The sequence below is a fragment of the Dama dama genome, chromosome 5 (assembly GCF_033118175.1).
Source record: "Dama dama isolate Ldn47 chromosome 5, ASM3311817v1, whole genome shotgun sequence".
Lineage (NCBI taxonomy): Eukaryota > Metazoa > Chordata > Mammalia > Artiodactyla > Cervidae > Dama > Dama dama.
The window spans coordinates 5,801,389-5,814,140 of NC_083685.1; the positions used below are offsets into that span (position 1 = coordinate 5,801,389).

The following is a 12,752-nucleotide window of genomic DNA, read 5'->3' on the forward strand; positions in this document are numbered from 1 at the left end:
GAGGGATCAGGCAGGGGTGCCAGAGAGAGCGGGGGGGGGGGGGGGGGGCGCGGCTGAGGGGCCTCGGGAGATAGGGAGCAAGTGAGGGCAGGCCTACGGCGCCGGAGGCCTCTCCTGTTTCTGTCCCCAGTGTGAGACTTACCTTTCCCACAGGACTGTTTTCCAGGCTTGAGATGAATTCAGCTTGTGTATAATTCTAGCTTCTATGCATATAAGGATGCTTGTGAAAGAAGTCAACATCGTAGAGAATGCTAACTGTGCTCCTCTGTCATAGATTCCACCGAGCTACCCAAGCGCCTCAGCCTGGACAGCTCGTCCTCCCTGGAGTCTCTGGCTTCAGCCCAGTCTGTCTCCAACGCTCTGCCCCTGGGCTACCAGCACCCTCCCTTCTCCCCGACTGGGGCGGAGAGCATAGCCTCAGACGCCATCTCCGTGTACAGCCTGAGCTCCATCGCCTCCTCCATGAGCTTCGTCTCCAAGCCTGACGGGGGGTCAGAAGGCGCGGTCCCTCGGGGACGGCAGGAGTACGAGCGGTCCAAGAACGCCTACCCGCCGCGTGCCGCCCTGCCTCGGAGCCCGCTGTCCCCGCCTGCCCGCCCTGCAGGCGCCAAGGACGAGGAGGAGTATGAGGGGTTCTCTATCATCAGCACGGAGCCCTTGGCAGCCTCCCAGGAAGACCCACCTACGGGCTTCTCTCCCGACCACAAGCAGTCCCGCGTCGGGACAGCGGGCAGTGTCAAAGTTTCGGTGAGCTCCAAGGGGAGCATCAGCACTCCAAACTCTCCTGTTAAAATGACTCTGATTCCCAGCCCAAACTCACCCTTCCAGAAAGTTGGAAAACTAGCCAGTTCAGACACGGGAGAATCAGACCAGTCGAGCACGGAAACAGATAGTACCGTGAAGTCCCAAGAAGAAAGCAACCCGAAGCTTGACCCTCAAGAGCTGGCGCAGAAGATTCTCGAGGAGACGCAGAGCCACCTCCTGGCGGTGGAGCGTCTCCAGCGGGGCGGCGGTCAGGGCTCCAGTGCTGAGGATGGCGTCTCCGTGCCCAGCAGCACTGCCGTCTTCCGAGCGTCAGAAACCAGTGCCTTCAGCAGGCCTGCCCTCTCCCACCAGAAGAGCCAGCCGTCGTCCTCGCCGGTCTCCATCAAACCAAAGCCCCCAGCCAGGAGCTCCTCCCTCCCCAAGGTGAGCTCGGGGTACAGCAGCCCCACCGCCTCCGAGGCGTCCGCCAAAGACAGCCCGAGCCAGCACAGCGGCCGGCCGTCGCCCGGCTCCGACTCGCAGACCTCCCTGAGTGACCAGCCGCTCTTCAAGCTGAAGTACCCCAGCTCCCCCTACAGCGCTCACATCTCCAAATCTCCAAGGAACATGTCCCCCAGCTCAGGCCACCAGTCTCCCGCGGGAAGCGCACCGTCCCCGGCTCTCTCCTACTCCTCGGCGGGCTCCGCACGATCCAGCCCCGCAGACCACCCCGACCTTGACAAGCTGAAGATGGCGGCCATCGACGAGAAGGTGCAGGCGGTCCACAACCTGAAGATGTTCTGGCAGAGCACACCCCAGCACTCCACGGGACCGATGAAAATATTCCGGGGGGCCCCTGGGACCATGACTTCTAAGAGAGATGTCCTCAGCCTATTAAATTTGTCACCTCGGCACAACAAGAAGGAGGAGGGCGCAGACAAGCTGGAACTCAAGGAGCTGTCTTTGCAGCGACGTGGAGAAACACCGCCCAAGGCCCCTCCCAACGGACACTGGCACACGGAGACCACCTCGCTGAGCACGCTGCCGCTGCCCGCGCGCCCACCCGCCCCGGCTCCCACGCGCCCTTTGAGACTTCCTTCTGGAAATGGCTACAAGTTTCTGTCCCCGGGAAGATTTTTTCCTTCCTCTAAATGCTAGAGCATCTTTTATACCCACCGACAGCAACCCGGAGCGCAGCGGCCCAGCTGGCTCTCCGCATTCACTTGGCTGCCCCTGCGTGAGCATGCACTGCCGGCCCTGGTGGTCCCCGGGGACTCTGGGCAGACTCCCCAAAAGCCAGGACTTCTGTGGGGCTGGTACAGGATGCTCATGGAATTTTCTACACACATCACCAAATGTTTACCTGTAAGCTCCCTCTTCTCATCTTTGATGCGATTCTTCAACAGGACTTTTGTACAAAAATGGTCAAGGTTCTGGGGTGGGGGAGGAGAGGGAGTACATATTTTGCTAGGAGGTGTATATGCAGTACCTTTTATACACAGAATACAGAGCTTTTGTAAGGCTTTCAGGTGCTGGTTGGGGGTGGGATACATAAAATCTAAGTTGAATTCTACATGAAAGTGTTATTATAGTAGCCAAAAAACAGGATACCGATTTTAAAAATGCCAATGATCTGTAATTAAATTGTAGCAATTCTGGTCTCACGGTACTGTAACATCATAGAACCGATGCAATAATTCACCTGGAAATAGTGCTTCCATCCTCAACTCTGCTCTCCTGAGCTCTACCAATGTCCTTGGAGCCCCGCAGTCAACCAAACTTGAAGTTTCTTAAAAATTTACGTAACTCGTATCCAGGCATTTTAGAACTATGCAATTGTGATTTAAAATGCAACTTTGTGCTTTTAAAACCTTACTGACCTTTTTTGTACGTGGATAAACAACTTGGTTTTGTTATCAATAGTACTTTGCATTTATAGCTATTATTTTTAAAAGCTCAAGAAGTTTTTTAAAATGTCAAATTTTGAACAGTCATCAAGTTTTGGGGGGGAGTTTGAAATTATTCAGTTTCCTTATAAGAGAAGAAAAAAATAGCAAAAAAAAAAAAAAAATCCTATGGCTAACTAGATTTAACCAGAATCTAGCCTTCCAGCTCCTATTCCCTTTACTTCCTGCTTAGTTTTATCATCTTTTCCCAACTCCAGGCTGCTAACACCTCTTCTACCTACGTCTGCTGCCAGGTTCCCGCCGTCCCAGCACCTCCCACCCGTGAACTGCATGTGACCCCGTCTTGGTGTGACTGGCTCCTGCGGTCTGAGGACAGACCCTTACTGTCCACGGCCGCAGCAGCAGGGGTCTCTGCTGGGATGTATGCATCTGAGTTACTGCTCAACAGGGAGGGAGAGTCTTAAATGTGCCGTCATGGGTGGGGGGGAAAGAGGGAGTCTTCCTACAGCTATGATAGCCCCCTGATACTGCTGCCAGCCAGGACGAGACAAAAGAACAGTCTAGGCAGGGGTAACCATTAACTTATCTTATAAGGAAATGAAATGCTGAAAATCATGTTAGTGCTAAGTTTAGGCCACTTTTAGGTAATTCTCAAGTGGAAATCCTACTACCTCCTCACTGGGAAGGTCCATCCCACGAAGGCAGCAGCCTCTCGTCCGGGGACACCAGCCGCAGGGAGGCCCCAGGGGGGTTAACCTTGGGGAGGCCTCATTTTATTCACACACTGACCACCTGCCTATTCCTCACTGTGCTCTGGAAAGAGAGAAAGATACTATATACTCAATCTGTCTTACTCTCTTGAGCTGTGTCACAGAAGCTTTTAGTGTTTAACCCAACAGCCATGCTGACAAAAGCAAGCAAGTCCCTCCCATCCTAACCCCGATCCCAACACTGGGAAGAGAAATACTTTTATCAAGAAGCAAGCAACTATAAGGCTGTCTTTATGTCTTTTGGAAATGGTAATAAAAGTACCAGTGTAGCAAATGAAAGCCAAGTGTATAGCACTGTGCATTTAGATAGCAAAATCAGGTCCTCAGTAACATGAAACAAACCTCAAAAGTGAATTTCTGAATCTGCACGCATGTAGTCAGGCTCTTCCTTTCTCAGCACCTCTCAGCCTCTTTCCCAAGTGCCAAGGAGCCCTGGAGGAGAGGCCGGTCTGTGCTCCGGCCCCGGGTGCCCGCCTCCAGCACAGCCCCCTACCACCCAGACCGCTTCTCCTGGTTACCAAGCCAGCTAGGAGGGCTTGTGGACCCTAACTTGGTTTTAGTCTAAGTACATTTGTTGTTGTAGGTTTCATGTTCAAAAGCCAAATGGAATACATGATTTTTTTTTGGTCCTGGATGTCGGCTTCAATGAAGGAAAGCAAAGATGATAAAATCAAGACCAACTGCCACTTCTTGCTGTTTGCTCTCAGTCTTGGTGCTTCCTATTCAAGTCAAACGGATGTAAAATCAAAGTGAACTTTTTAGGCTTCCCTGAAAAAAGGATGCACTTAAAAATTATGTGACATTGTATAATTTGCAGATTTCTTTGTACAGATCAGGGGTTGGCAAATGACCTCCAGGCCAAATCTGATCAGAGGCCTGGATTTTTACAGCCATGAGCTAGGAATGGAGTTTGCATTTTAAAATATTAATGTAAGTATCTACATAATATTGTGATTTTTACCTCTTGGTCCACAAAGCCTAAAATATCTGGCTTCTTATGAAAACATTTTGCTGACTCCTGGTCCAGATGGCAGAAAACGCAAATGGCGTAACGTTTTGTTTCTGCAGTCTAGGGAAAGCGGATGTCAGGCAGTGGACAGAACTGACGGGGTGTGTGGGAACCTGAGCCCTGTGGAGGGAAGGGACCAGCCCCAGAGGAGTCCTTGGCTCCCCGCCCCATGTGGAAGGGGTCGCTGGGTCACTGTATGCGGACAGCATTGGACAGGACTTCTTTTTCAGCTCAGGAAACTGGAACTCCTGCCCCTACTCTGCTCCATCAGATGCAAATACGCAAGCAATAAAATCTCCCTCTCCTACAAACCCTGGTGTGACCACAAAGCAAGGTAGTAGATCTTACTTGTCACCAGTGGGCCACGCAGGCAACTCTTCACACTTCACTCATCTTAACAGAGTCCATCTACCAAGACACAGTGAGCCATTCAAGCCTGCACTCTGATGCGTTTGGTATCGGTATGCAGAGAAACGAGAACGTTCTCGCCTCCACCCACTCGCAACAGCCCCTGGCCCACACGCCGCCGAACAGGCGTCCGTGTCTGCTCGGCTGTCCGGGGGAAGCTGGCAGGGGGCCACCGCCGCGGGTGCCCAGCAGGGGTGCCCTGTCCCGCACCCCCGCCACCACAAGGGGAACCCTCACTTCGCCAGTTTCAGTTCAGGCTGGAAAACAAAACCACACGATAATCGGGCTTGCTTTAGGCAGAATGTGAAAATTGTGTAATTTTCATCACATATTTTGTTCTTTTACCTAAAAGAACTTGTACATGTGCTTTGTGAACTGGGCCCCCGTTTGTGCCAGGTCCTTCCGAGATGCCCCGTGGAAGGACACACGTGGCCACGTCTCCCTCCTCACACGCCTTCCCCACGTGGCACTCATGCCCCTGTATGCAGTGTTAGCCATCCTTGGCCTATGTGGACTTTTTTTTTTGTAAATGACAGTTTCCAGATGGCATTAAACTTTTTATATTATGAAATTTACCATGTAAAAAGAACTTCGTATTTTTATTGAGATTGCTAAGGCACTTGGCCTTCCTTTGTGATTTCAGTGACTATTAAAGCATGAGTTCCCTTGGTTTTAAGTGCCGTATCTGAATCACTTTCTTTGCCTGTTCCACACTTTCTAGGTTTCTCTGTAGTACACACAGTATCATGTCATTAATGAACACAGACTCCTGTCAGGAGTTTATCCTTATGAATGTACTTCTGCCTCATGTTTGCCAGGAGCAGACCCAAAGAAAGTGCACAGCAGAGCTGACCTTCTGTATCTAAACACACAGAGGCCTCCAGCGCTACCTTGGGAGTTTCTGGGGTTCACTTTTATTAGTGACAGAGATGTCTCTTATTTGTTCTGTTCAAGACTGGAAGTTTGCACAGTAGACTACAATCTTTTTCACCCGATAAAGTAAAATATAGACTTATTCTTAGTTCTGCTTACATACCACTTTCAGGAAATACATAAATTACTAATAGCTTAAAAATAAAATTGATTTAAAATTTCATGAAAATTAGTGGATGCAGTGAAAGTGGCATTTTTAGAGAAAAATTACAGACCTAAATATTTATTTTCAAGGTTAATTTTAAACATGTAACTGTTTAAAGCCCAGCCAGTGGCCTGCTGGGAAGGATGCACCACTGAGCGCGTGGCTGACAGCACAGCGACAACAGCCCAGAGAGAAAAGGGAGGGGACAACACAGAGACTCGTAACAGCCAGCACAGAAGGCCAAACATAGACTCTGCCAAGAGTGAAAAATGTACCCATTTCTGTGAAGGCTGATCATGTGTGTGAGACAGAAAAGGAAAGGTGGGTACAGCTAAAGTTGCAGCAGAAATTAATCAGAAAATACTATGAATACTTTTATGCCAAAATATGTGAAAATGCAAGATAACACCTGGTATGTTTTAGGCATTCATATTTACATAGTTGAGGGACCCCTAAATGCGAATAGTGGGCCCCAGATGCAGGAGTGGTAAGCACGTGACTTCAAAGAGCTGCAATGTACACTCCTTGTTCACGCACATGAACTGTTTCATAAGGAATTTAAGAATGAGTGAAAAGTGTTATTGGCAACTACACAACAAAAATCAGATTACATAAACTTTTAGAAAAAAATACTAAAATCTCTGGTGTGCAAAGGGAAAGAAAACAAAACCAGAGCCCATAAAATTAAAATGGTATCCATAACTCCTTGCCCTTTATCCAAGTCTCCAAAGAGTACAGACCCAGAAAGTTTTGCATATATTTCACTAAACTTCCAGGGACCGGTGGTACTCTGTATTTTTAAATGGTTTAAGAAACTATAAAAATAAGAAAAGATATTAAAATCACTCCACGATGGTATTCTTAATTCTAAGATCAATAGATAGTATAAGAAAAAGTATAAGCCCATTTCATATATGAATCTGGACATAAAAATCTGAAATAAAACTATAACCATTAAATTCCTATGCCTTTAAAACTAGGAAGAAGTGAAAATTGCTCAGTCGTGTCTGACTCTTTGCAACCGCATGAACTATATAGCCTTCCAGGCTCCTCTGTCCATGGGATTTTCCAGGTAAGAATACTGGAGTGGGTTGCCATTTCCTTCTCCATTAAAAGTAGGAAAACGTAGCTTGAAAGTGCATCTATGTGTTAATCACTGATCTTGCCTCTGCTCATGAACACACACGCGGTATTCCCAAGGGCCAGAGCTCTGCCCCTAAGCGGTATCTATAAACACACCTGCATACAGAAAAGCGGTCAGCACTAAACTACGGAGCACGTCACCACTCTGAGAACTGGGGTGCCGCGACGTCCAAGGTTTACCCTGTGACCACACACGAAAGCAGGCCTGTGACACCCTACTCTAGGCGTACCGAGACAGGTCTGTCAGTGTGAGGCAAACTCCAGGCAGTCCAGCTGTTTCTTAGGAAACTGTTACTGTTGAAGCAGAGAGGGACTTTAATAATCTGCAGAGCAGACGGAAGGATGCAAGGTTAGCGCAGCACCGCGAAGGATCTTTGAGCACAGCTGTGTGCTCCCTGTTACCTTAGAAAACACGATTTATGTAATCTGTCAGAGTTGGAGAATTTGCGTGTCCCAAATTTGTTGGACGCTTCCCAGAAGGAAAGACCGGCCCCTGGTGAGGATCTGGTATTCGTGTGCGGGGGACCTTGTAGTCAGCAGCAGGACTGCTCTTAGCTCCTCAGGCTGTGCTGCGCCTCGTGTGGGGTCTCGTTCCCCAGTCAGGGGCTGAACCCGGGCCCCCCACAGTGGGAGCACGGAGCCTTAACGACTGGCCCACCAGGGAAGTCCAACGGGGCTGCTTTGTGATATTACTACTCTAACGCTTTATTATAGTCACCTTTTTTTTTTTTTTTAAAAAGGATTTTGAAAATATTTCGTCTGGCTCCTGGCTGCACTGGGTGCCTCCCCCGCACTGCGCGGGGTCTGTCCTTGAGGCGCAGGGCGCCTGGAGCTCTGGCGCGGGCTTCGCTGCTCCCAGGCACGGGGATCTTAGTTCCTCTACCAGGAACCGAACCATGTCCCTGCACCCCCGTCTCTCTCTCTCTCTCTCTCTCCCCCCTTCCCTCCCTCTCCCCTTCTTTCTCTGTCTTTCCCTGTCCCTCTCCTTCCCGCCCTCCTGTCCCTGCAAAGCACGTTCTTAACCTCTGGACCACCAGGGAAGTCCCTGTTTTGTTGTTTTTAACCTGAGGAATTCTGGACAAGGGCCACAGCTTGGTAGTACCTTTTCCAGTTTAAATCCTTTCTTTAACTCTCCCAATGAGTGTGCAAGCTTACAGACTCTAACAATACTAAATAATGGCAAACAGCAGGGAACTTGACAGACTAATGCTGCATCCACTCTAGCAAATGAGGTCGAAACATCTGGATCCAAATACATTAAAGGGACGTGTTGGCATTAGGAAACATTCTGCCTCCCAAATGAATTTGCATCCAATCTCAAGATATTTATTAGATTTGCAGCAATTGTGCATGTGGGCCTCAGGGAATGATAAGTTCTTAAATATATAAATATCCTCAATATATGTATATTAAATAAGTTCTGAAATTTTAAAATAATTTTGAATCCCAGTAGCAGAGCTCAAAGTCTGCCTTTCTAGCTGGGACAGGTAAATGGGTTTGAATTCTGATCTGCCGGGCAGCATTCTGTCAAGTCAGAATATTTTTTTTTTCCATAAGTAGAAGTTATACAAGTTTTTTCCTGAAGTGTAGCCATTTTCTTTTTGAACCCAAAATGCAAATATAAAACTGCTATGTAATTCATAAAAAAGAGGTAGTTCTTATCTAATATTTCAAAAGTCACTGAGTCTACAAATACTTGCTGAGGGTTTGTTGTAATAAATAGAATGTAGCCTGCCCTATCCCCAAGAAAGCAGGAAAGTTAAAACAGATATAAAAGTCCATAAAATAAGTTGTGTCCTTAACTTACACGCTGCTTTCTCCTGTGTTGTGAACGGTCCAAACAGCGTGATGAATGGAAGTGCCCATCACGGTTCCCCCACTGCGCCCTGCTGGAACGGCTGGGATGAGCCAGCGCAGGGGCTCCAGGAAGGCTGCAGGTGACGAGGCCTGAACAGGGCCTTCGTTGTGGATGCGGAACACGTGGTGAAAAATAAGCAAGTCAGAAGAAGAGCCAGCAAACTAAAGATGGAAACAAAAGCTAAGGAGTAAGATATACACGTGAAATGGACGACACCCAAGTCTAAGGCCATCCAGAGGGGCCTCTGTGATCTTGGGTGTAAATAAACAATGGAATCGATCGAAGAGAAGCCCCAAGTCCGTTCCTACAGCTTAGGCTCAGCCCACCCTCCTGTCACCGTGGGGGAGCACCTGGGACTCCTCCACGGCCCCCACCTCCCCTGCCAGACCGGCTCTCGCTTGCTGGCTGAAGGACCCGCACCGTCAGAGTGCTCCTCTCAGGGGAGGCCTTCCCTCACACGCTGGCACGCTGTACTCGCTCCAGGAGCCCCACACCCCGGTCCTGCGAACCCGCCGAAGCCGGAACCCACGTTTCTCAGCTTCTTTCAGAACAAAGCTCTGTACTCAGTGCAGCACTTCCACTCGCCCGCTTCTCTCCTGAACCACCCTTCAAATCAAGCTTTTGCCAAGACAAGACCAGGCGCTACATCCGCACTGTAAAATCCAGTGTCAGTTCTCCGTTCTTTGTGATGCAGCACAGAGCGCCCGGCATCACCTCTGAGATGGACGTGAAATAAAACTGTAATCTGCATTTAATTAGGCTTTTAAACATAGGCATGGAACTTTCAATTTACTGTAAATACAGAGATTGAGGAGACAGGTGAATCCCAAGGTGGGGTCACCCCCTCACTCCACGCAGTGCTTTCTGACACTATGACGATGGCCTGTGCTGTCCAACCCAGCGGCCACTAGGCACACGTGGTCCCGGGCAGCCAAAACACGGTCAGAGTGAGCGAGGATATGAAATTTACTTTATCTGTACGTGCAGTGGTCTGTTCTCTCGAACACTCCAATATTACAGAGAAATAAGAAGCTAGGAACTCCTCAATAGAGATTTTTAAGTAACTGACACCACAACCAAATGGAAATACAACTGTAGTTTTATATACTAGCAACAAACACTGGAAAACAAAATTAAAACCCATTCGGTTTACTATTATGTCAATAAATATAAACTGATTAAAACACATTGATCTCTATAGTCAAAATGGGTAAAGTTCATAATATGCAGATTATATGTCAATAAAGTTGATGGAAAAATACCTAGGGATAAATTTAACAAAAGGCAAGTAAGATTTCTACATTGAAAAAGACAAACCACTACTGAGAAAAGTTAAAGACATAAACAGAGAAAGATACTACACTGACAGGTGAAACACTGAATATTGTTAAGATGTTAATTCTCCCCAGACTTATCTATAGAACCACAGCTATAACAAAAATGTTGACATAAACAGGAAAAAGTCTTAGTCTTTTTATTAGAAACCGCCAAGTTATATTTAAAGTTTATTTGGAAATGCAAAGAATCTAGAAAAGTCAAAACAAACTTGAAAAAAGTTGCCTTCAAAATTTACTTTAAAGCTATAATAAGACTATGTAGTTTTGGAATATAAACAAGCAATGGACAGAGGAGAGTCCAGAAAAATATAAAGAGAAGAGAGCCAAGACACAGACGGTCAATGGATTTTCAACCAAGGGTACCAAGGAAACTCGACAGGGGGAGAGAACAGTATTTTCTACATACGGCACTAAGACAAGGACGTATCTTTAGAAAAATAAAACCTCAGTGATTACAAAACGTAACTCAAGGTGGGTCATATGCCTAGACATAAAAGCTGAAATTATAAAGCTTCATTCATCGGAAAGTACCTCTTGACTCCAAGTCAGGCAAAGATTTCATAGGACACAACAAACACTAACCACAAGAGAAAACTAAATGGTGTTCTATCAAAGTTAAAACCCTGTGCTCTATATTTCTGTCTTTGTGCCAGTACCATACTGTCTTGATGACTGTGGCTTTGTAGTAGAGTCTGAAGTTAGGCAGGTTGATTCCTCCAGCTCCATTCTTCTTTCTCAAGATTACTTTGGCTATTCGAGGTTTTTTGTATTTCCATACAAATTGTGAAATTCTTTGGTCTAGTTCTGTGAAAAATACCGTTGGTAGCTTGATAGGGATTGCATTGAATCTATAGACTGCTTTGGGTAGAATAGCCATTTTGACAATATTAATTCTTCCAATCCATGAACACGGTATGTTTCTCCATCTGTTTGTGTCCTCTTTGAGGCAAGGATATACAATGGAAAAAAGACAACCTCTTTAACAAGTGGTGCTGGGAAAACTGGTCAACCACTTGTAAAAGAATGAAACTAGAACACTTTCTAACACCATACACAAAAATAAACTCAAAACGAATTAAAGATCTAAATGTAAGACCAGAAACTATAAAACTCCTAGAGGAGAACATAGGCAAAACACTCTCCGACATAAATCAAAGCAAGATCCTCTATGACCCACCTCCCAGATTATTGGAAATAAAAGCAAAACTAAACAAATGGGACCTAATGAAACTTAAAAGCTTTTGCACTACAAAGGAAACTATAAGTAAGGTGAAAAGACAGCCCTCAGATTGGGAGAAAATAATAGCAAATGAAGAAACAGACAAAGGATTAATCTCAAAAATATACAAGCAACTCCTGCAGCTCAATTCCAGAAAAATAAATGACCCAATCAAAAAATGGGCCAAAGAACTAAACAGACATTTCTCCAAAGAAGACATACAGATGGCTAACAAACACATGAAAAGATGCTCAACATCACTCATTATTAGAGAAATGCAAATCAAAACCACAATGAGGTACCATTACACGCCAGTCAGGATGGCTGCTATCCAAAAGTCTACAAGCAATAAATGCTGGAGAGGGTGTGGAGAAAAGGGAACCCTCTTACACTGTTGGTGGGAATGCAAACTAGTACAGCCGCTATGGAAAACAGTGTGGAGATTCCTTAAAAAACTGGAAATAGAACTGCCATATGACCCAGCAATCCCACTTCTGGGCATACACACTGAGGAAAGCAGATCTGAAAGAGACACGTGCACCTCAATGTTCATCGCAGCACTGTTTATAATAGCCAGGACATGGAAGCAACCTAGATGCCCATCAGCAGATGAATGGATAAGGAAGCTGTGGTACATATACACCATGGAATATTACTCAGCCATTAAAAAGAATTCATTTGAACCAGTCCTAATGAGATGGATGAAGCTGGAGCCCATTATACAGAGTGAAGTAAGCCAGAAAGATAAAGAACATTACAGCATACTGACACATGTATATGGAATTTAGAAAGGTGATAACGATAACCCTATATGCAGAACAGAAAAAGAGACACAGAAATACAGAACAGACTTTTGAACTTTGTGGGACAATGTGAGGGTGGGATATTTCAAAAGAACAACATGTATGCTATCTATGGTGAAACAGATCACCAGCCCAGGTGGGATGCACGAGACAAGTGCTCCGGCCTGGTGCACTGGGAAGACCCAGAGGAATCGGGTGGAGAGGGAGGTGGGAGGGGGGATCGGGATTGGGAATACATGTAAATCCATGGCTGATTCATATCAATGTATGACAAAACCCACTGGGAAAAAAAAATAAAAATAATAAAAAATAAAAAAATTAAAAAAAAAAAAAAATAAAACCCTGTGCTCTTCAGAAGACATCACTAAGAAAATAACAAGGCAAGCACAGTCTAGAAGAGAATATTCATGAAAAATTTTCACAGTAACTTTACCTGATGGCACAGCTATATCTGGAATGAATATATCTATTATCAA

General features: G+C 46.2%; 1 protein-coding gene and 1 long non-coding RNA gene across 4 annotated transcripts in view; one reads left to right on the top strand and one right to left on the bottom strand.

The window, feature by feature from the left end:
* The window catches only part of TTC28 (tetratricopeptide repeat domain 28), a 575,569-nt gene extending 572,411 nt beyond the window's left edge, over window positions 1–3,158 (top strand). For all 3 annotated transcript variants that reach the window (XM_061141642.1, XM_061141643.1, XM_061141644.1), the window contains one exon: window positions 275–3,158. In XM_061141642.1, coding sequence (XP_060997625.1) covers window positions 275–1,902 — 1,628 coding nt within the window. In that variant the 3' untranslated portion in view covers window positions 1,903–3,158. The remainder of the gene's footprint in view (window positions 1–274) is intronic.
* LOC133056377 (uncharacterized) overlaps window positions 1–12,752 on the bottom strand; it is a 60,618-nt gene that overhangs the window by 3,231 nt on the left and 44,635 nt on the right. The gene's annotated exons all lie outside the window — the stretch shown is intronic.